The sequence below is a fragment of the Ambystoma mexicanum genome, chromosome 9, assembly GCF_040938575.1.
Source record: "Ambystoma mexicanum isolate Mex_15411 chromosome 9, UKY_AmexF1_1, whole genome shotgun sequence".
In the NCBI taxonomy this organism is placed as follows: domain Eukaryota; kingdom Metazoa; phylum Chordata; class Amphibia; order Caudata; family Ambystomatidae; genus Ambystoma; species Ambystoma mexicanum.
The window spans coordinates 1,542,522,118-1,542,545,834 of NC_090931.1; the positions used below are offsets into that span (position 1 = coordinate 1,542,522,118).

At 46.3% G+C, this 23,717-nt stretch overlaps 1 protein-coding gene across 3 annotated transcripts in view; it reads left to right on the forward strand.

Moving 5' to 3' along the window:
• LOC138489483 (zinc finger protein 2-like) overlaps positions 1-23,717 on the forward strand; it is a 230,756-nt gene that overhangs the window by 129,699 nt on the left and 77,340 nt on the right. The window contains exon 8 of one of the 3 annotated variants that reach the window (XM_069617220.1): positions 9,005-9,205. The exons of 1 other annotated variant lie outside the window; for it this stretch is intronic. In XM_069617220.1, the coding sequence (XP_069473321.1) occupies positions 9,005-9,205 (201 nt within the window). Of the gene's footprint in view, positions 1-9,004; positions 15,716-23,717 lie in introns of those variants that run through there. One more of the 3 variants, XM_069617222.1, reaches the window with a different exon arrangement.

A 23,717-nucleotide genomic window follows, 5' to 3' on the forward strand; every position in this document is an offset into this window, starting at 1 on the left:
GGACCTCATCGTCGCTATTTCCTGTACCTTCCGTCGACGAACAAGCTCAAACAGCCCGCTCGACGACCAAAAGCCCATCGGCCTCCCAGGTGGTGAAGGATCGTCCTCGAGCGCAGGAGGAGGGTGAGCTATCGGAGTCTGATTCTATCCAGGGTGACTCAGGGTCAGACATTTCCCTGTCACCGTCGAGAGACCCAACATGGAATTCGGATGTGGAGGTAGAGTCTACGAGAAGCCAGGCACAACCGTCGCCTCCGGATGATGTGGGAGCCTTCCACGCCATGATGGGAAAGGCGTGTTCCGAGTTCGGCTTGATTCCTGAGGAACAAAAGAAAGACTGTTTTCTCTTTGATCATATGGGTCAAAGGAGGAAATCGGTTTTTGCCATCCCAATTCTGGACCACGTGTGGCAAGAAGGCCTCAAGACGATGCGCCATCCGTTTTCGGAGCCGGCTATCAAGGGGCGTATTGAGAAAAAGTTTAAAGCTCCGGAATCCACTCCAAAATGTCTAACGGCACAACCTCTGTCAGACTGTGTGGTGTCGGCGGCAGCGGCTAGGAAGGCTAGAGTACAGCAAAAATGTTCGACCCCACCAGAAAGCGAGGCCAGAAGGCAGGACACCTTTGGAAAAAAGGTGCTCTCAGTTGGCGCGACGACGGTAAGGGCAGCCAATTCTTTGGCTATCGTATCAAGATATGATAGAGAAATGTGGCACAAACTAGCCCCTATCCTAGAACATCTGCCAGAAGAACACCGAAAAGCAGCCATGTTACTTGTACGAGATGGCGAGGAGGCTTCGAACCATGCAATTAATATTGCAGTTGATCTAGCAGAGTCTGGTTTCAAACAGATCAATCACGGCGTAGTACTTCGTCGACAAGCGTGGCTCAAATGTACTACTTTCCGTCCCGAAGTCCAATACAAAGTCCTTGACATGCCATGTGAAGGAGAACATCTGTTCGGAGAAAAGGTAGATGAAGCCTTGAAGGGGATGAAGGAAGACACGGATACTGCTAGGTCTCTGGGAGCTCTCCAGACAGGTAGAAATTTTCGCTCCTTTCGCCCATTCAGGGGTGCTTCTGGAAACTCCCGCTTTGGAGCCTCTAGGGACCGTGGATTTAACAGGTCCTCGTACTCTTCACAAGGTTTCAGACGTGCATCCCAGTCGGCACGAAGAGGTAGAGATTATCAAGCCCCCAGAAGACGTGGCTCGGGTTCCTCTTCGACGAAGGGCAAGCAAACCGGCAACCAATGACGGCCTTCGGAACGTCCTGGGGGCCGAGTCTCTCATCATATCGACCAATGGAAATGCATCACCACAGATCGATGGGTCCTGGACACGATTCGCATGGGTCATGCGCTACAATTCAAAGACAAACCTCCACTTCTTCCGCCGATGTTTTCGGCCCAGCCCCACCTTCGGGTCCTACGACAAGAGGTGGAGCTTATGCTAAAAAATGGAGCGGTAGAAAAGGTTCCTGTGGCACAGGAAGGAAACGGAGTTTATTGTCAAGAAGCCAAATGGAAAATGGAGGCCCATTCTCGACCTGAGGGTACTCAACAAATGGCTAAAGAGCTTAAAATTCAAAATGCTAAAGCTCCAGGAGGTTATCAGGTCGGTGCAACCCAAGGATTATCTGTCGTCGCTGGACCTTCAAGACGCTTATTTTCACATCCCAATACGTCCACGACACAGGAGATATTTGAGGTTCGTCGTCGGACGAAAGCATTTCCAGTTCAAGGTCCTCCCGTTCGGTCTCAAGTCCTCCCCCAGGACGTTCACCAAGTGTCTGGCCCCTATAGCGGCCCATTTAAGAAAGGAAGGTCACCACGTCTATCCCTATCTAGATGACTGGCTGGTCAGAGGTTCGTCCACGGAACAAACACGGAACAGTCTGGGGGCCACGTTGTCCCTCTTACAGAAACTGGGCTTCTCGATAAACTTCAGCAAATCCTCCTTAGAGCCTTCGAGGACTTTGGTTTTTCTAGGAGCGGAGTTTCATACGCAAACAAACCTTGTGAGACCATCCAGCGAGAGAGTACAGAAATTACAAAGCAAGGCGTCGGAATGGCAATGCGGTACCAGGGTATCGGTGCGCAGATACATGTCCCTGCTAGGGACTATGTCATCCTGCATTCCGTTGATAAACAACTGCCGTCTGTTTATGAGGCCTTGCCAGGAATTTCTAGCGGACCGTTGGGCGCAGAGTCAAGGTCGCTGGTCCGACAGACTGGTCGTCGACGAGCAACTAGTACAAGCACTCTGCTGGTGGAAAGCGTCTTCTCATCTAACGAAAGGAATGCCTCTGGTGGGACCGGAGTTCCAGAAGACGGTGGTGACGGATGCATCGTTGAGCGGATGGGGAGCTCATCTGGATACGTTGCAGGTACAAGGCCGGTGGTCGTTACAAGAATCCTCCCTGCATATCAACCTGCTGGAACTGAGAGCAGTGCAATGGGCTCTAAAATCATTCCTTCCTCAGTTGAGGAACTCGGTGGTGCGTGTCATGACGGACAACACAACTACAATGTTTTACTTGAGGAAGCAAGGAGGGACACGGTCCAGGTCCCTGTCGACGGAGGCACAAAAAATCTGGCATTGGGCACTGCAACACAACATGCAAATCTTGGCGTTCCACCTGCCAGGCGTGAGAAATGTGGAGGCCGATGCCCTTAGCAGAGAACTGAACGATGTTCACGAATGGGTGCTGAACGACCAGCAAATACAACACGTATTCAAGAAGTGGGGACATCCCTCCATCGATCTGTTCGCGACGAGGGACAACAGGAAATGCCTGCAGTATGCAAGCAGATGGCCTCAGCAGGGCTCTCTGGGGGATGCGTTCTCCTTTCCATGGACGAACAAATTCCTGTACGCATTCCCTCCATTTCCCCTTATCCGGAGGACGTTGCAATGGATCCTCAAGTACCCATGTCGGGTGATTCTGGTGGCCCCGTACTGGGCCAGACAGGTGTGGTTTTCAGACCTACTGCACCTAGCGGCGGCGGAACCGATGAGGTTCCAGAGGACCCCCAACCTTCTGTCTCGACAGGAGGGGGTTGTTTGGCATCACGACCCGGACAGCCTCAAATTGACGGCCTGGCTCCTGACTTCGCTGAATTTGGTCAGCTAACGATTCCGGAGGAATGTCGGCGTATTCTGCAAGCGGCAAGAGCACCTTCCACAAACACCTCATACTCGTACAAATGGAGGAGGTTCTGTCAGTGGTGCTCGGATCAACCAGGTTTGGTTCCGCAGTCGATCAAGCCGGAACAGCTCCTTCCATACTTGCTGTTCTTAGCTCAAAAGGGCCTATCGGTATCGTCGATAAAAGTACACCTGGCCGCCATTTCCAGGTTTACACGTCAACGACATTCCACACCATTATTCAGCGACCGCCTGATTAAGCACTTCCTTAAGGGCCTATTTCGGAGTTTTCCTCCAGAGAAGAAATTTCCTCCGGCGTGGAGCCTCAATCTGGTGTTGGCGTCTCTTATGAAACCTCCCTTTGAACCAATGTCATCATCATCTCTAAAGTTTTTGTCGTGGAAGTTGGCCTTCCTGGTCGCCATCACTTCAGCCCGATGTATTTCAGAAATCCAAGCTCTAATGGTAGACCCACCGTACTTATGTTTTTTCAAGAACAAGGTAGTCCTAGCCACTAACCCACAGTTCATACCGAAAGCTCCGTCAGTGTTCCATAAACACTCCTCTATTGTCTTACCTACGTTTTTTCCAGAACCATGCTCGGGAGCGGAGCGTACGTTACACACACTGGATGTAAAAAGGGCTCTCAAGTTCTATCTTCATCGCACGCAACCTTTCAGAGAAACGAGGCAGTTGTTCGTGGCCTATGGGTTGGGTGCTAAAGGCAAGGCCATTTCAAAGCAAGGACTGTCAAGATGGGTGTCATCTACCATTTCGTACTGCCATTCCAAGGCAGGGAAGCCTCTTCTACGACGGCCAAGAGCTCATTCAACTAGAGCGGCGGCATCGTCGACGGCGCTGTGGTCTGGAGTCCCGCTGGGGGACATCTGCATGGCGGCTACCTGGGCGGCTAAACACACTTTTACCCGCCATTGCTGCCTGTCGCAACAACATGCCGAAGAGACCCGGATGGGACAGGCGGTGCTTCGACACCTATTCCAAAAAGGTAAGCCCCGGCTGAGGGGTTAGATCCTGTTGCAATTGTGTTTCAATATTGTCTGTTTTTCTATGCTAATGATTAATGATGTGTACACGACCATAGGGAACGGTCATTGTGAGAAGTATGCGGGTTTGCATGCACGCCTCCTCTTTTAGGGATGGTACTGCTATGTTATCTATTCTAAGCATGTGAATCCATGAAAGATCCAATGCTGGAGAAGGGAATAGTTTCTTACCTGTAACTCCATTTCTCCAGCATTGGTATCTTTCATGGATTCACATGCGCCCTCCTGCCTCCCCTGGACATGCAAACCGGTTCCCCCACTACTTTGGGGGCCGAAATCTGAGGGAAGCGCGGGGGCGGGTCCTGTATTTATATCATGGCGTCCTGACGGCGCGGGCACGCATGATACAAAACGAGGTGGATAGGACGCATAAGCGTCGAAAAAGTTTTCCTACGGGAAAGGGTCTATATAATGTACCAGGGATTCCCAGCCTGACGACGGGGAATATTCTAAGCATGTGAATCCATGAAAGATACCAATGCTGGAGAAATGGAGTTACAGGTAAGAAACTATTCCCTTCTGGATTTAAAAGTCCAAATGGATGACCTGAAAGATAAAGGGGAGCTAGCCCTTCTTCTGCTCCTGGACCTCTCGGCTGCTTTCGCTCTTGTGGACCACACCATCCTGTGCTAACACTTGGCCTCAGCAACTCAGTTCTCTCCTAACACGACCCAATGGATAAAATCATTCCTAACAGACAGAACAATGAAGGTTTTCTCCACTAAAGCGGAAGCACCTCCCACCATTGTCTCATGTTGAGTACCCCAAGGATCGTGTGTTTCCCCGACTTTGTACAATATCTTTACAAAGCCACTATTTGACTGTTTTGATGACCTGGGTGTCACCTACACTAACTATGCAGATGACACCCAGATCCTCATACCGATCACGGGGGACCATGATTCAGACACCGCCACACTCAATGCCATTTACCTCACCTTTCAGGCCTGGATGGCGCAAACAGGTTGTGCTTGAATGACGACAAGACCAAGCTGCTCCTCATAGGTTCTCAACTCAGAATTGCCAAGCTCCTTGCCTTCACATCCTTCAACATTGATGGTAATACCATCAAACTCTCTAACGAGGCAAAAACACTAGGTTTTTATTTGGACTCGTTACTTATACTCACTAAACAAATATACGCTACCACTTCAGCCACAACCTACACCTGCAAACTCATCAACACGTGCAGACAATTCCTTTCTCCAGACAGCTGTATCACACTGGCCAGAGCCCTTGTCCTGTCCTGACTCGATTACTGCAATGCCTTTTATGCCGGCACTAAGATCCATAACATCCGTAAATTCCAGGTGCTTCATAATAATGCCCTCAGGGCTGTGCTCAACATCCCCAGATCGGTGCATATCTCTTCAATAAGACAAAAACTCCACTGGCTACCTTTTACAAGAACGAATCACGTTCAAAACACTAACCTTGACGCACACATGCCTTAATCGGGTGGCCCCTGCTTACTTATCAGACAAAATCACAATACCACATTGTGCAAGTCCTACAAGAGCAACCTACCTGCACCGCCTAGCAACCCCAAGATTCAAGCTCCAAAAAGCGGGCGGCAGTAGCTTCCCTACTATTGCTAGCAAGCAATGGAACACCCTCCCGGTCCAATTAAGAGCACAAGAGCCCTTTTGGATATTCCGCAGACAACTCAAAATGACCTCTTCACTCAAGGTTTGGGTAACTAAAGCCCCCCACCCATGCCTGTTGAACACATCAATCTCCCACTATTCATCCATGGTCTCCCACATGTAACTATGTAAATATTGTATCTGTAATAATGCATCTGAACTGTATTTACTATGCATTTTGACTAATGTATATATGTAACCAGAGTAACAATTGTAAGTGTTTTTCTGTAAGAGAGTGCACATATGTCTTTGGGCTTGGCGCGCTATATGAGCCACAAAATAAATAAATACACGCCGAGTACTGGTTAAAATTGTATCATCCTGATCTCAAGAGGTAATTTTGAGACTTTTTGCTGGAACTGTCTTATACTTGTGGAAGGGAGTTGAAAGTAAGCTGTGAGCTGGAAAAGGCTCAGAAGTTTGTGTTGGACGCTGTTTCTGTTGGTTGTTCACAACCCTACACATTGTATAGATTAGATGTGACTGCAAGTATAGGCTTTAGACACAGAGTCTTCATTTGAACTATGACTTTCTTTAGGTAGGGAAATCCCACCTTGGTATAGGGCAAGTTAGGCCTTCAACTATCCTGACCTAGAAGTTCATAAGTGTGTGTTTTGAATTCAGAATCTGTTGTCTGGGTCTTGCTTCATGATGCCTTCACAGTGGGGAGGCCCATAGATAATGGAATGCTCTGGGGCACTGATTGGTTGGGTAGGTAATTAAAGGACCCCTGCAGGCTGTGTCCTTTCCCTCTTCTGTATCCACTACTCGCACGCAAAATCCCTCTTATTATGTATCCACTACTCACACGCCAATATTTCCTCTTCACCATGTGCATTTTAGTGCCACCTATGCACCAAAACTGAAACCTGGTGCAAAATATAGTTCAGTAATTGCACCCATGGTCTACTTCCCTTCCATTCTGTGCTTCCTTCCCCATAGCCAACAGCGCCACCATAAACTAAACTAATTACTACCCCCACCTATATCTATCTTTTAAAATCATATCTGCAAGCACAAATGAAAATAGTTTCCTAAAATTAAATTTTAAAATCCCCATTCCCTCCATAAGTACATCGTTCTCAAGTTTTGATTCTTCTCCAGAAATATTCCAAACCCCTTTCAAAACATCCCCTCACCTCCGGAAGTCTTTTGGCGCAAAAGAAGGAAATCTGCATTTTTGCCCTTTGTGATGTTATCGATGTAGAGCTTTTGCACAATAAATTACAAAAAAACATTAGTGCCGTAGGTTAAAGTGCCAGCTAATCAGCAGCTGCAGAACGCATGCATGCATGGACGTGCACTCCGGTCAACTGGCACCTTCCCACCAGATCCCCTGCTGCCTTTGCCTGTACTCCTCAGCTTCCATCCCTGCTCTTCTCAGCCCCTCAGTCTCGGCTCACGCACGCAGCAGCCACAGAAAAGGAAGAGACCCAGCTTTCTTTTCTTTTGTAAAACCACACAACCGGTGGTAACACTGGAGGCTAGTGCTGTATGCTAATGGCATTAATTGCTTCACTCAAGCCTCTGGCAGACTATTAACAGCCTAGACCGCCCAACCGCTAAAAAGTAATTAATGCTACATTGCAAAACATTAAAAAACATATACACTCCAGAATTCATTTTTTTTGCATTATTAACCAACATCTTGAATTTTCTTTTTTTTTCTCACGCCGTCATTCAACAAAAATGAGTGATTGCAGATAGGAGGGAATTTTCACTTTAGCAGTACTTTCATTATGAAATAATAAACTCTGCATCATGTGGTAAAAGCAGGATGTGTACCCAGGTCTCCCCTCTTCATCTCACAATCCAATGCGCTATATATAGAGCAGTGGTATGGACAAATAACACTAGGTTTGTGCTCATTAGTATATTTTTAAATTCTTACAAAATGTGACCAGCTAGTATGTTTTGTTTATTTTTAATTACTGGGTATAGGAAGGTTAAAAAAAAAGCGTGTATTAGTATTTATTTTATATTCTAAACCGACGTCTGTTTAGGTTTCAACGTGTTATTTTTTATGGAAAAATGGAATCTGGCGGACTAGAGAGAAAAACGGATTCCCTTAGATTCACTCGGCTTGTTAGTGGGAAGTGGGCCGCAGACTAGAGAGAAAAACGGATTCCCTTAGATTCACTCAGCTTGTTAGTGGGAAGTGGGCCGCAGACTAGAGAGAAACGGATTCCCTTAAGATTCTTTCAGCTTGTTAATGGGAAGTGGGCCGCAGACTAGAGAGAAACGGATTCCCTTAAGATTCACTCAGCTTGTTAATGGGAAGTGGGCCGCAGACTAGAGAGAAAAACGGATTCCCTTAGAGTCACTCAGCTTGTTAGTGGGAAGTGGGCCGCAGACTAGAGAGAAACGGATTCCCTTAAGATTCACTCAGCTTGTTAATGGGAAGTGGGCCGCAGACTAGAGAGAAAAACGGATTCCCTTAAGATTCACTCAGCTTGTTAGTGGGAAGTGGGCCGCAGACTAGAGAGAAATGGATTCCCTTAAGATTCACTCAGCTTGTTAATGGGAAGTGGGCCGCAGACTAGAGAGAAACGGATTCCCTTAGATTCACTCAGCTTGTTAGTGGGAAGTGGGCCGCAGACTAGAGAGAAACGGATTCCCTTAGATTCACTCAGCTTGTTAGTGGGAAGTGGGCCGCAGACTAGAGAGAAACGGATTCCCTTAGATTCACTCAGCTTGTTAATGGGCCACAGACTAGAGAGAAACGTATTCCCTTAAGATTCACTCAGCTTGTTAATGGGAAGTGGGCCACAGACTAGAGAGAAACGGATTCCCTTAGATTCACTCAGCTTGTTAGTGGGAAGTGGGCCGCAGACTAGAGAGAAACGGATTCCCTTAAGATTCACTCAGCTTGTTAGTGGGCCGCAGACTAGAGAGAAACAGATTCCCTTAAGATTCACTCAGGTTGTTAGTGGGAAGTGGGCCGCAGACTAGAGAGAAACGGAATCCCTTAAGATTCACTCAGCTTGTTAGTGGGAAGTGGGCCGCAGACTAGAGAGAAACAGATTCCCTTAGATTCACTCAGCTTGTTAGTGGGAAGTGGGCCGCAGCTCTGCACTAGGTCTGTTGATTTTTAAGCTGTACATGGACAAGAAATAATATTTGGAACATCTGCTTCTTTGAACAGAAATTGGAGACATTTCCAAAACTAAGAGCCTCCAAATGAACCCTAGAAGATGCACAGACTGTGATCAGAGCTTCATGGAGCAGTCCCAACTCATGCTGCATATGAGGGTCCACATGAAGGAGAAAGCACATACCTGTAGCGTCTGTGGGGAGTCTTTCCATAACCGATCCAGTCTAATCATGCACAAGAGATCCCACACAGGTGAGAGACCCTATACATGTACTGTGAAGTCGCCCCTGATCCAGAATCGCAAGATACATACCAGCGAAAAGCCCTACAAGTGCACAGAATGTGATAAGTGCTTTAATTCTGTTTCATACCTGAAGCAACATCAGAGATCTCACACTGGGGAGCGACCATACCAGTGCACGGAATGTGCAAAAAGCTACATTCATCGTTCAAATTTGTACAACCATCAGAAGATTCATTCTGGGGTGCGACCATACCGGTGCACGGAGTGTGACAAAAGCTTTACTCAGAGGGCGCATCTGGACAGCCATCTGCGAATCCATACAAAGGAGAAGCCCTATGAATGCACAGTGTGTGAGAAAAGATTCAGTCACTCCTGTAACCTGAGAAGTCATCAGAGGATTCACACTAGGGAGAAGCCCTATGAATGTGAACAATGCAAGAAAAGCTTTGGAGACCCCTCAGCCAAGCGGAGGCATCAGAGAATTCATATGGGAGAAACTCTATGAGAGAGTTATATATAATATTCCGTGACCCCCTCGACCCCATGCAGGTAACTGAGTGAAGGATTGGGAAAAAGCCCTATGGATTCAATAAGATATCCAATCGGAGGATATATTACATCAGAAGTCCCACATGAAGGAAAGACTCCAAGGCCACTTCTGTACCACCAGCGGAAGATCGATTCTAGGAACTAGTCCTACGCAAGTCCTAGGGGTGCATGGAGTTTGGAAAATACATGAAACCCCTGAACCCCCTCCCCACCTCCCCCCATGCTGATGGTGCAAGAAATGTATTGCTCAGAGTTTCCCAGGCATATACCCCCCCCCTTCCAAGTTAGGCCATTTATGTAAGAGCTCACATTTTAGAACAGATACATGTCCTTCTGGCACTTGAAGGGTTATTTTGACTTTAACTCAAGAGGATATCACCAATCCCACCTGAGGAGGTTTGCCCAAGCTTTCAACAGTGCAGGCCCTTTATACATCAATAACAAACCTGCTGTGTGGGTATTCCCCTGTGCATCTGGTTTATGGTCCACAACAGATAAGGGGGGAATGAAATCAGTATCTGCAGGATTGGTCCAAAGCACTGGACACAGGAAGGAAATGAGTAACTGAGTTCCTCCCACCAATGCACAGAACATTACCCAGCATGTCCAGACACAGCTTCCCCTACACCTTTGTATATAATCAGGAACCTAATTAGGATAACTAACAGGGGGGTGAAAATAGTGTTTACAATTAAAGAAAGACAAGCAACAGGATTAGTAAAAAAAAGAAATGCGATCTTGCCGACCTCACCAGTTCCAGCCTGGGCACAGGACCGCATTGCAAACTGCGTAGGATTCTACCTGACGCGGGGCATTTGCTGCAACATGATGTGCATTTATTGTAATACTATTTAAAGCAAACTGCGACACCAAGGCATTAGTCACTACCCTGCCGCATGTTGTTAATAAACGTATGTCGAGTGCCCACAATCTCACCTTAATTCTATCTAGTCTATACCCATATGCATTGTTGGCCTAACTCTGACTAGCACCTGCCTCTAACTGCCCATGTCCGCTGATTAGCCTACTAGCTACTGCATTTGCCTGGTGATCTTGATAGCATATCATATTATCTGCATTACATCCACTAACCACAACACCCTAGGCCCACTATTTACTCGCCTATATTTACCTGTATTGTATTTGCCTGCCAATTTTGCAACTTGTGTATGCGTATTGATTATCCTACTGCTTACTGCATCTGCCCGATTAGCCCTCGGTTGACCTGCAATGGCTTATGCCTGCTGACTAGCCTTCTTCTCATTGTATCTGCCTGTTGATTTGCAATTACCTATGCTTGCTGACCAACCTACTGACCCTAAAATCATTACTGAGAATACCAGCCCCCATTGGATTTTGCAACGCGCTAAACATTAACCAGAGCGGTAGTATGACACCATCCATGCTAGCACACTATCAGACTTTATACCTGTCCACCCTATCGCATAAATACATTTAATTTAACGGCCTATGCAGACGCACCACTACTGCTGCACACTACCATTAAAATGAACTCCCGATGCCTATGCTATTCCAGAATACCCTGTATGAGACTGTACCTAGTCATCCATACTGTATTTGCCACAACCCACATGTCCTTGCATACCCCCCATGCCTAGATCATCGATAGCCATAGCCAGTATGCCCATAACTATGCCCAGCCCCCTCCCTATGGATATCACGATTAAACCGACACTATTCCTCCCGCCACTCAAAGTCTACCACGTTATAAACCTACACCCTTCCTACCCTCGCTAAGGCCAAGATGTTCAATAGCATCTTTAATCCTGCCTCATTGCCCACTGATCACATGGACAACACGAGGATAGGGGAAACCACCTCAAATAGTAGCCAAAACACTACTGACCTGTTCACCTTTACCTCAACTTTAAACACCCCATGCCCGACTCCAGTGAGAAATGCTAGACTAGGCTCGAGACTAGGTAGATCATACCTCCCTCCTGCGTTCGCCACACCCCTCAACAACCGCTGGGCAAGCATCGCTAAGCAACCGCAAAAAAAATGCAATCATGTCCCTAAATCGGCTTGCAAGCCCACACCACCTAAAACCTCCACTATTAACACTAGCACCACCATTACTGGAGCACTGATCAATGCAAGATCCTTAGTCGCCCATGCAACTGAAATAGCCGACTTGATAACCGATAGGAATTTGGACTTCTTGGCAATAACGGAGACCTGGTTACATGCGCCAGCAGGCCCTTCCCTCCTCATTGCTACACCAGACAACTATTCTACGCTCAGATCCGATAGAGAAGCAACCAAAGGGGGAGGTATTGCCATCATTGCTAAAGCCTCACTTAACCTTAGAGCCATCCACCATGTCTCCACCTCTTCCTGTGAACTAGTGACTGTTACATTGGCACTCTCGACATCTTAAACCTTAACCATTCACCTCATCTATCGTCCTCCAGTTCATTTAGGGTCATTTGAAGATGACATCAACAACATCATTACAACTAACACTAAACCCTCATCCCAAATCATGATCCTAGGTGACTTTAACTTGAGATTCAATGATCCAGCTGATACATTGAACTAGGCATCACCCAAAAGAGTTCTTCTACCCACACATGACAAAGGACGAACCCTGAACTGGTTAGCAGACCTCAATTGCCCAAACAACCTAACAGCTATCTATCCACTACCCTGGACAGACCATAGTTTACTTACTTTCACTCAAACTGCACTCTGCCAGTGACGACCAAAGCCATAGCTCCTCCTATCCTTCCCAGAAATAAGAAAAATACTACTGTCGACAATCTCGGGCCCTTTCTCGAACCCCTACAGGCACCCTCATTACCATAACCCTGAGGAACTAGAAAAATTGTACACCAATACCATTAAATCGGCCATATCGTCTATTGCACTACTAAAAATGTATAAAAGCAAACCAATGGCCCACGTGAACACTTGGTTCACCCCTAAACTCAAAGACCATAGAAAAGAAAAAAGGAAGCACAAATCCATATGGAAAAAACAACCCATCTAACACCAACAAAGAAACCCTCCTAAAAATAACTGCCAATTATAAAGATGAAATCCTTTTAGCCAAACGTAACTCTTACAATGAAAGGATTGACAAAGCCAGTCCAAGTACCCGCAAACTCTTTATCATACTCAGAGAACTGGAATCACCCACCCCCCATACAGACCTTTGTGTCAAGGATCAACCCTGGTGCACCAAAATTCAGGAAGCATTGGCCAATAAAATGACCCTACTCCAAAAGAAAATCACTGACAAAAAAGATCCCCACCGCCATTCAACGTTTTCACCAGTATCTTCCAAAGAGGTGCTAAAAATCATAGCGTCCCTCAAACTGCCAAGGAGATTCCTGCCCTGCTGCCGTCATTAAGGAAGCAGCGAGCATCCTTGCTCCCTTTATTACGTCACTTGTTAATGCCTCCTTCCATACCTGCACTGTGCCAACTAACCTGAACAATTCTTGGGTGTTGCCTCTTCCACCCAAATATACTTACCAACTTCTGACCTATTACCACTGTCCCTTTCTTGCTGAAGGTCATAGACAAAGCTACCTATAATCAAATACAAAACTTCCTTGAATCCAACAAATTATTAGGTCTATGCCAATCAGGCTTTAGACCACAACACAGTACTGAAACAGCCTTGATTGACCTTAAAATGCAAATAGACTACCTTAAAGACAAAGGAAACTCAGCACTCTTGCTCCGTTTGGACCTATCGGCCGCCTTCGACTTGGTAGACCATAGGATCCTTTGTAACCAACTCTCTACTACATCACACTTCTCACCAGAGGCCACAGCATGGATTGAATCTTTTCTAAGCAATGAGTGTTTTTAGCATCTGTGGCTGCAGACCTGATCCCGATTACATGTGGAGTCCCACAAGGATCGTGTGTATTTCCGGCCATGTACAATGTCTTTACCAAACCATTTTGCGATGACCTGGATCACATCGGTGTCACCTACACGAACTATGCGGATGACACCCAAATCCTTATTCACCTAACAGGTGAATATGCCAAGGACCTAGCCCTGATTAACATAATCTACCTCATCATTCAGGCATGGATGGCCACACATGGTCTCTGCCTGAATGATGAAAAAACAGAACTTCTCCTCCTAGCCACTCCAATCAAAATTTCAAAATGAGGCAAACAATATTGTTCATTTAATATCGATCGCAACATCATAAAAGTCGCCAGCGAAGTAAAAACATTAGGTTTCTACCTAGATTCGTCCCTAAACTTGAGAAAACAGGTTCGCGCTACTGCCTCTGCAAGTGCCTACACTTGCAAGCTCATCCGAGCATGCAAACCCTTCCTCTCCACAAAGAGCTGTATCACTCTGGCCAGAGCCCTAATATTATCAGAAATTGACTACTGCAACGGACTATATCTCAGTGCTAACAAATGCATCACGAAAAAACTGCAGATTCTGCAAAATAACGCTCTCAGGACAGCCTTGAGCATTCTGTGCAAACAACATATCTCCTCCATAAGAAGAGACCACAACTGGCTCTCTATTAAAGAAAGAATTAAACTTAAAACCGCATCCCTTACTTACAAATGCCTTAACAATGCAGCCCCACAATATCTCTCTGCCAAGTTTGCCCTGAAACAATATGCCAGACTCACCAGATCAGCTAGTTTGGGCCTTCTACAAGTGCCCAGATATAAACTCCAAAACGCAGGAGGTAATAGCTTCCCTGTCTTGGCCACCCAACTCTGGAACTCTCTCCCCTCCAACTTCAGAACCTCTCCATCCCTTTCTCGCTTCAGACACAATATGAAGAATTGGCTAATCTCCAACAGTGCCCCCACTAAGGCCCCCACCTTCCCCATGTATATCTGTAATCGCCTCTGCTCTGCGTGTACTTATCTGTGCTACTCTCTAATCGCCTCACCTTCTCTCTCACTAGTGTGAGCAATTTAAAACTGCCGGTCTACATATTGTTACATATTTTATTGTACAGTTTATCCTTGCCTGTGTAACTAACAATTTGCATTATCTTGTTCTACGCCCAGATACCTACGGGTCAGGCGTGCATTATAAATAAAAAAACAAATATGAAAAATATTTAAGAACATGGATTTACGTAAAAGTTAATGGGTGTTAAAAAGATATAGTGGTAAATAGAGAGAAGTAGTACAGAAATGGCGTGTCCGGATTAGCAGTGAACACATGAATGTGACTGAAAAGGAGACCGTGAGCCTAAAGACAGCACAGGATGGTAGCCTGAAACTTTCATAGGAAAAAAAGAAGTCATATACGTGCAGATTCTGCCCTAGAGCTCTAAAGACTGCCTCACACCACGTGTCTGGATGCAAGGATCTTGTGGCAGGCCGAGTGTGCACAATACAGCATGATCGGTTCTTATCTCTTCAATAAGACAAAAACTCCACTGGCTACCTTTACAAGAACGAATCTCGTTCAAAACCCTAACCTTGACGCACAAATGCCTTCATCGGGGGGCCCCCGCTTACTTATCAGACAAAATCACAGTACAACATTGCACAAGGCCTACAAGAGCAGCCTACTGCACCGGCTCGCAACCCCAAGATTCAAGCTCCAAAAAGCGGGCGGTAGTAGCTTCCCTACTATTGCTAGCAAGCAATGGAACACCCTCCCGGTCCAATTAAGAGCACAAGAGCCCTTTTGGATATTCCGCAGACAACTCAAAATGACCTCTTCACTCAAGGTTTGGGTAATTAAAGCCCCCCACCCATGCCTGTTGAACACATCAATCTCCCACTATTCATCCATGGTCTCCCATATGTAACTATGTAAATATTGTATCTGTAATAATGCATCTGAACTGTATTTACTATGCATTTTGACTAATGTATATATGTAACCAGAGTAACAATTGTAACCGGTTTTCTGTAAGAGAGCGCACAGATGCCTTTGGGCTCAGTGGGCTATATGAGCAACAAAATAAATAAATAAACATTGTGTAGGCAAAATGCAAGCTTCACCTGAGCCAGGAGCCAAACAGATACATAAAGATCCTGGCGTAGAGCTCTTAAAAAAAAATATAACTCATCCAATGTCTCTGAATTTTAGAATCTTGTGGCAGGTGAAGAGTGCACAGCACAACCCTACCTAGACAATGGATCTGCCACCTGGGTTGGGAGCCAAACCGATACATTTAGATCCTGCCCTAGAGCTCTACAGACTGCCTCGCGCTACGTGTCTGGATGCAGGGATCTTGTGGCAGGCGGAGAGTACACAGCAAGACACAACATAGACAATAAAAACTCTACCTGGGCCAGGAGCCAAACCGATACATATAGATCCTGCTGTAGAGCTCTACAGACTGCCTCACACCATGTGTCTGGATGCACAGATCTTGTTACAGGCGGAGAGTACACAGCCAGACATAACAGAGATACAATGGAACCTCCACCTGTGCCAGGACCAAAACTGATGTATGTATAGACCCTGCTGAAGAGCTCTACAGACTGCTTCACTCCACGTGTCTGGATGCAGGTTTTTTGTCAGGCGGAGAGTACACCGCAAGACACAACGTAGTCACAATGTTAACGCCACCTGGCCTAGGAGCCAAACCGATACATATAGATCCTTCCCTAGAGCTCTACAGACTGCCTCACACCAGGTGTCTTGATACACGGATCTTGTTACAGTTGGAGAGTACACAGCAAGACACTATGCAGACAGTGGAACCTCCACCTGGGCCAGGCGCCAAACCTATCTATGGAGATTCTGCTGTATAGCTCTACAGACTGCCTCGTACCACGTGTCTGGGGACAGGGATCTTGTTAGAGGCGGGGACTGAACAGCAAGACACAACGTAGTGGAAGTGTGCAGAAGGCTCAGACACAATGGTGGCATGTATTAGGATATAGACTTTTATTATTAAGAGTGTTGGGAAAATACCTCTCTATCCCTAATGCTAAGAGGGGCTTCCCTGCCTCAAAGGAAACTAATGAGATTGCCAGGAAGTTCCAAACTAAAAAGTCTGTCACTGTTGTGTCCAAAAACCTACTACTGTCCCTAATCCTACAAAAATTAAATAACTGTGCAAAGATTGTTGTACTTTCAAACAGTTCTGAGTCTCACTGTTAATAAAGTGATGCAAAATAATGTTCCAAAATATGCAACTCTAAAGTCTAGGGTTGTGCTCCTTTCCCCTAGTCTTATTCTTCTCTTAAGTTGCTGGATACCTCACCAGAAACTGTTGCTTGACTTCGCTGTTCCTGTATGCTACCAGCTTGGTATGCTCCACTATGAAGCGCAGGTTTCCTTTTTCTTATCAGTCGTAGGGTACTTGACCCTCTTATCCTTAACCTCTCATGTAGGTGCACAATACTTTGGACTACTTAGTTTCTTATTGTTGTCATGTAGATTATTTTGGTTAACTTGACAGCAATACATATTAGGCCTATCCAGGGAGGGGGCTCCGGATTTGGAAAAGGAGTTGGATATGGTGAAGTTGGATACCACGTTCTCTGGTGATGATGGTCCCTAATCCCATAGGGGGATTCCCTTCCCATGTAATCCACCCTTGATGCCCCACCCCATGGGGACTATTGTACTGTGGATGCACTGCCCTGGCCCTATGGGAAAGGTCTCCCCCTAGGGGAGAAGGGACGACATCCTCAGATTCGTCACATATCTTTCCGCTTATGCCACTGATTTCCTTATCTCCAACCGGAAACCAGGACATAAAGTCTACATTGCCCTGTTCATTACCCTTCCTGTGTTCCAGTCGATAGCAATACGGTTGAAGATCAAGAAACCAGCTCATAATTCTGGGGTTTATATCTTTATGGAATCTTATCCAAATGAGGGGTGAGTGGTCAGTTATTAGCTGTAACTTCCTACCGGTGAGATAATACTTCAAGTACCCCACAACCCATTTATGGCTAGAGCCTCCAGTTCTATTGTCGCATAATTCTTTCTCCCTAGGGGAGAACTTCCTTCTTATGTACAGTATTGGATGTTCTATCCCCTCATATTCCTGGGACAAAAATGGCTCCTAGGCCTACCTTTGAGGCATCTGTTTGAAGAATACATTCTTTGGCAAAATTGGGTACTGGGTGGCGTCCCCGAGGATACCAGGTGAGCGTAACAGAACGCAGAGCCTCAATAATATTATCCACCTGGGCGTCATGGAGACTTCAGAGACTGACCAGTTAGTTCAGTTGTTGGGACAATTACATGCTGAAGTACATTCAGCCAGGCAAGAAACCAACACCCTTAGGAGGGATTTGATTGTTGCTAAGGATTGTACCGATGAAATAAGTAGACCATTGCTCCAATCTCAGCCAGGACAGAGCCCATTGCCTGGTAACATTCCGCCAGCACCTGTACCAACATCTTCCACCAATCCAGTACAAATAACCCTTCCTTGGTCAGTTCCTTTAGCTCCACCTGAAAGATTTACAGGGCACCCCAAGAAGTATGCAACGTTCATGGGCTCCTTCCTCTCTGACATCTTTTTCTCCACCTGTGGTGTCCCCCAGGGATCCAACCTCTCTCCCTGGCTTTTCAACCAGTATCTGGCACTCCTTGCCCACCGCATCGCCGCTCTCTGCCCCTACTTCCAGTGCTATGCAGACGATACCCAGCTCATCTTCAGGCTACCCTCAGCCTCCTCCTCTCCTTCCCTCATCTCCGACTGTCTGTCTGCTATCCATGAATGGTGCGCCGCCAATGACCTCTGCCTCAACGCCAGTAAGACTGAGATTCTACTCATCGGCACACCCACTCCCTCCTTCCCTGCAGCTCTCTGGCCGGCCTCCCTTGGCCCCCTTCCTGCCCCTACCTGCAAGGCTAAAAACCTTGGGGTCATCTTCGACTCCACACTCTCCTTCTCTCCTCATATATCTGACGTCTCTAAGAAGTCACACTACCAGCTGCACCTCCTCAGAGGTATTCTTCCCTTCCTCTCCTTCCCCCAGAAGCTCACTGTCTCTCGAGCCCTGGTTCTCTCAAGGCTGGACTACTGTAACAGCCTCTATCTTAATCTGCCTGCCTCCACTCTCCGCCCTCTGCAACTTATCCAGAACAGAACTGCGAGACTTGTCCTTGGCCTCAAGCCCAGGGACCGTATCTCTCCAGGACTGAAATCTCTTCACTGGCTCCCAGTGGCCGCGAGGATCAAGTTCAAAACCCTCTGCATTGTCCACAAGGCCTTCTGGGGCCTGGGACCAAAATACCTCCAACTCTCTCTTCCTAAATATCTTCCTTCACGAGCCCTTCGCTCATCCGTCTCCAACTCCCTCATGGTCAGCCGTTTCTCGAAGCAACGAGCTGGGGGTAGATCTCTCTCCGCAGCAGGGGCCTCCCTCTGGAACAGCCTTCCTGCCTCCCTGAAACTTGAGGAGAACCATCTCCGGTTCCGGAAGCACCTCAAAACCTTCCTCTTCGCTTCTGCCTTCTCTCTCCCTCTCCCCTGCTAATCCTGCTTAACTCCCCACTGAACTCGGCTCAAACCTGCATCTGGGCCACTCTCAGCAACCTCGGTCCAGGGCCCAGCCACTCTCCACCTGCACTGCCTCCCCGGCTCCCCCTGCACTGTGGGACTGTCACTGTATCCCTACAGCCCCCTTCCCAGCACTTGCTCTGCACTTACCTCGCACTTGCCACCAGCTGGCCCTTTCTATTTATTATTTATTATTATTTTATTATATATTTTTTTTTTACGCTACTTACCTTGTACTGCACTTCCCCCCCACCTCCTCCCCCCTGCACTTCCTCCTTTTCCCCTTACCTCTGCACTTGCGCGATCTGAATGACACCTGGCCTAGTAGGATCGTTTGTCTGTTTTCCCCTTGTTTCCCTCCCTCCCTGCCTCGTCGCGCCTTGAAACACTTGTGTATAGGCGCATTACAAATACCATATCATATCATATCATATCATATCATGAACCAGTGTCGTCTTCATTTCCTTTGCAGACCTGGGGCTTTTCCTAATGACCAAGCGCGGGTTGATTTTGTCTTGTCATATCTGAGTGGCAGTGCTGCGGATTGGTCGGTACCATTGGTAAGTCAGGATAACCCGTTGTTACATGACTTTGGGGGTTTCCAGATGGAAATAGAAAAACTCTTTGCTCGTCATACCCAAGGCCAAGCATTAGACAACTAACTTTTGTCAAGACTTGCTTACATATATAGCAACATTTAACAGACTAGTCGTGAAGATGGGTGGCCTGAGGACAAAAGGACCACACTATTTCATCGGGGTCTACGAGGGGAACTAAAGGATGTCCTTGCTCAAGTGGTTAACCCACCTAAAGACTGTGGAGAATTCATCAACCTTGTGGTGCAATTAGATCACATATTAGAAGACCGAAAAGCAGACCGGATAAGGTTAGACACTCGAGCTGCGTATGTCCGGTCAAAGGATAATGTTCCACGTACATTGGAAAACACGGTAGAACCCATGCAAATTGGAGGTGTTGTCCCCCTTTAATTAAAACTGAAAGAGACAAGAGAAGGCAACAGCAATTATGCTTATATTGCGGAAAATCAGGCAACTTCCTCAAAGAATGTCCAGTGAAACCACCAAGGAGAACTGTTGGAGCCACAGAGAAGGAAGATAATAACAAGGAGTCGGAAAACTACCAAGCCCGGCAAGCGTAGAGGTCCGCTTGTCGAGCGAGAAGGATGAGCCACAGAACTCACACTTTGCATTACCAGTAATTTTGATAAATCACCAACAACCGCCTCGGATGCATGCTGTTGAAGCATACATAGACAGCGGAGCAGTTGGGAATTATGTAGATCAAGATCTGGCAGCAGAGATAGGGCTTCCCTTATGCTCTAAGTCGTCTACTGAAAAAGTTACTACTGTTGATGGGACAGAAATAGCTTACGGACCAGTTACCCAATGTACAGCAGCACTAACCCTACTGTGCCAGGATTGACACCGAGAATCTGTTGCATTCGATCTCATCAAAGCTCCTCAGTTTCGACTAATCTTAGGGATGCCATGGTTGGTAGCTCACAACGCTCTAATAGATTGGCGTGCCAAGAAGTTGGCCTTTTCCGAAGATTGTGCTTGCACCTGTTATTAACAAGAAAAGGGGAATACAGATTTACGTACATCTGCTACTCCCAGTACAGCGGCAATTGTACTAGGTGTGACTAGTACTCTACCAAATGAATACCAAGATTTTCAAGACGTGTTCCAGAAAGAACAAGCCAATACTCTACCACCGCACAGGCCCTACGATTGTCAGATCGACCTCATACCTGGTGCGCAAATTCCTTGTGGTCGAATCTATGCACTTACTGAACCAGAAAACCTCCATTTGAAATCTTCTCTTGATCAGTACCTGGCAAATGGATTTATCTGCCCATATAAATCACTGGCAGCCAGTCTCTTATTCTTCGTACCAAAGAAGGAAGGAGATTTGAGGACTTGCATCGACTATCACGCATTAAACCAGATCATAGTAAAAAAAATGTTATCCACTGCCCCTTATTCACGAATTATTGGATCAAGTCAAAGACGCCAAAATCTATACCAAACTGGACCTTAGGGGGGCGTGCCTTCTTGTTCGAGTGAAGAAAGGAGACGAATGGAAAACCGCCTTTTGTACCAAATACGACCTGTATGAATACGAGGTAATGCCTTTTGGACTTTGCAACGCTCCTGCTGCATTCCAGTACTTTATGAATGATGTTTTGCAGGAGTTAATCGACATTTGCGCCCTGGTTTACATTGATGACATCTTAGTGTATTCTGCTACAAAAGAAGACCATGTCAGGCATGTCCGCTCCGTCCTTACTAGACTCCGCCAACATAAACTGTATGCTAAACTCGAAAAATGCTCTTTTCATGTCACCGAAGTGGAGTTCCTCGGTTTTATCCTCACACCAAAAGGTATCAGAATGGATAGGCACAAGGAAGATGGTATTCTTAACTGGCCGTCACCAACTTCATTTAAAGGAATCCAGAGTATGTTGGGCTTTGCAAACTTTTACAGCCGATTCATCCCAGATTTTTCCCAAATAGTGCATCCAATTACATCACTATTGAGAAAAAACAATAAAAAGTTCCATTGGACTGAAGAAGCAGAGAAGGCCTTTCAAGAACTTAAGAAAAAATTCACTTCTGCTCCAGTTCTACGGCATCCTCGCCCAGACCTCCCTTATATAGTTGAAACGGATGCCTCTAGCATGGCTATGGGAGCTGTTCTCTCATAAAGAGACCCAGGAACTGGCCAGTTACACCCTGTGGCCTTCTGGTCACGAAAATTCTCACCTCCCGAACTCGACTATGCTATCACAGACAATGAACTCTTGGCTATAAAATCAGCTTTCAAGACATGGCGACACTATCTCCTTGGTGCTAGACATACTGTCACGGTCATAACTGATCATCGAAACCTGCAATACCTAAAAACAGCAAAGGCTCAATCTTCCCGTCAAATGCTGTGGGCTCTTTTCTTCGCTGAATATGACTATGTGATCACCTACCGGCCAGGAGTCAGAAACGGAAAGGCTGACGCCTTGTCCCGCATGGGTGTTGATGAAAAGGTATACATAACTTCAGATCCAGTAGCCATCATTCCAGAAGACAAACTCCTGGGTCTTACGACAACATTGACACAGGGTGAACTCCAAAACAAGACCAACTCTTAATGGATTCCACTTTCTCACAAGAGTGGAGTACTCAAGGAGAACATTACATTATTAAAGACCAGTTACCATATTTTATGAACCGTCTATACTTGCCAAGTAAAGATTTACAAGAGCAGGTTATTTCGGGTAATCGTGACTCCCTGATTGAAGGTCATCCTGGAATTGCCAAAACTCTAGCTAAAGTAAAACTAAACTATTGGTGGCCCACATGGAGTAAAGACATCATACAGGTTATCTAATCTTGCGGTGTGTGTGCACAAAACAAGTCCCAAAAGCAGAAACCAGCTGGTCTTCTCCAACCATTGGAAATTCCTCCCGCACCATGGCACACACTGCCCCCTTAATTTCATTGCAGAGCTACCTCCCAGTCAAGGATTCAACACCATCTTAGTAGTTGTAGACTTGTTCTTTAAGATGGCACACTTTATTCCTTTTAAGGGTCTTCCAAATGCATCCAATTTAGCCAAAGTGTTCCTGGAGGAAATCGTACGGCTACATGGCTTTCCATCGGTCTTGATCTCAGATTGGGGTAGTCAGTTTGTATCCAACTTCTGGAGGAAATGCTGTTCAATGGCCCAAATTGACATTCGACTATCCACAACTCACCATCCTCCAACAGATGGCCAAACAGAAAGAACAAAACAAACCCTCAAGCAATACTTACGTTGCATGTTACATCAGGTGGAAAGAAATTGGAAGGACTTGTTATGGATAGCTGAATATGCCTATAATAATTCATTACACACCAGCACTGGACAAACCCCTTTCTACACTATATATGGTAGACATCCACGTACTTCAGAATTGGATCTCCTAACCCCTTTGGAAATGCCAGCGGTTAAAACCCTACATACAACTATTTCCCAGGCCTTCAAAGAAGCAGCAGAACATTTACTCCAAGCCAAGAACAGACAAAAGAAATTCGCTGACCAACATCGTAGTAAAGCCCCCGACTATCAAATTGGAGACAGTCTGGTTAGCATCAAAATATGTGCCCATAAAAGGGACTCGGACCTTTCGTCCCCGATATCTGGGACCTTATTCTATTGAATCTATAATAAATCCAGTGGCAGTTAAATTAGCCCTACCACTCACTATGCAGATTCATCCTGTGTTTCACTTATCACTCCTGAAACTGGTACAACCCGGTTCTCGGGTTACAACACCACCAAAACCAGTATTAGTTGATGGAGAACCACAGTTTTAAGTAAAGGATATCCTAGACTCAAAATACACCAGATCCAAACTATACTACTTAGTTGATTGGAAGGGATACGGCCCTCAAGACAGATCATGGGAACCTAGTGAATACATCCATGCACCTCGCTTAATTAAAAAGTTCCATCAGAAT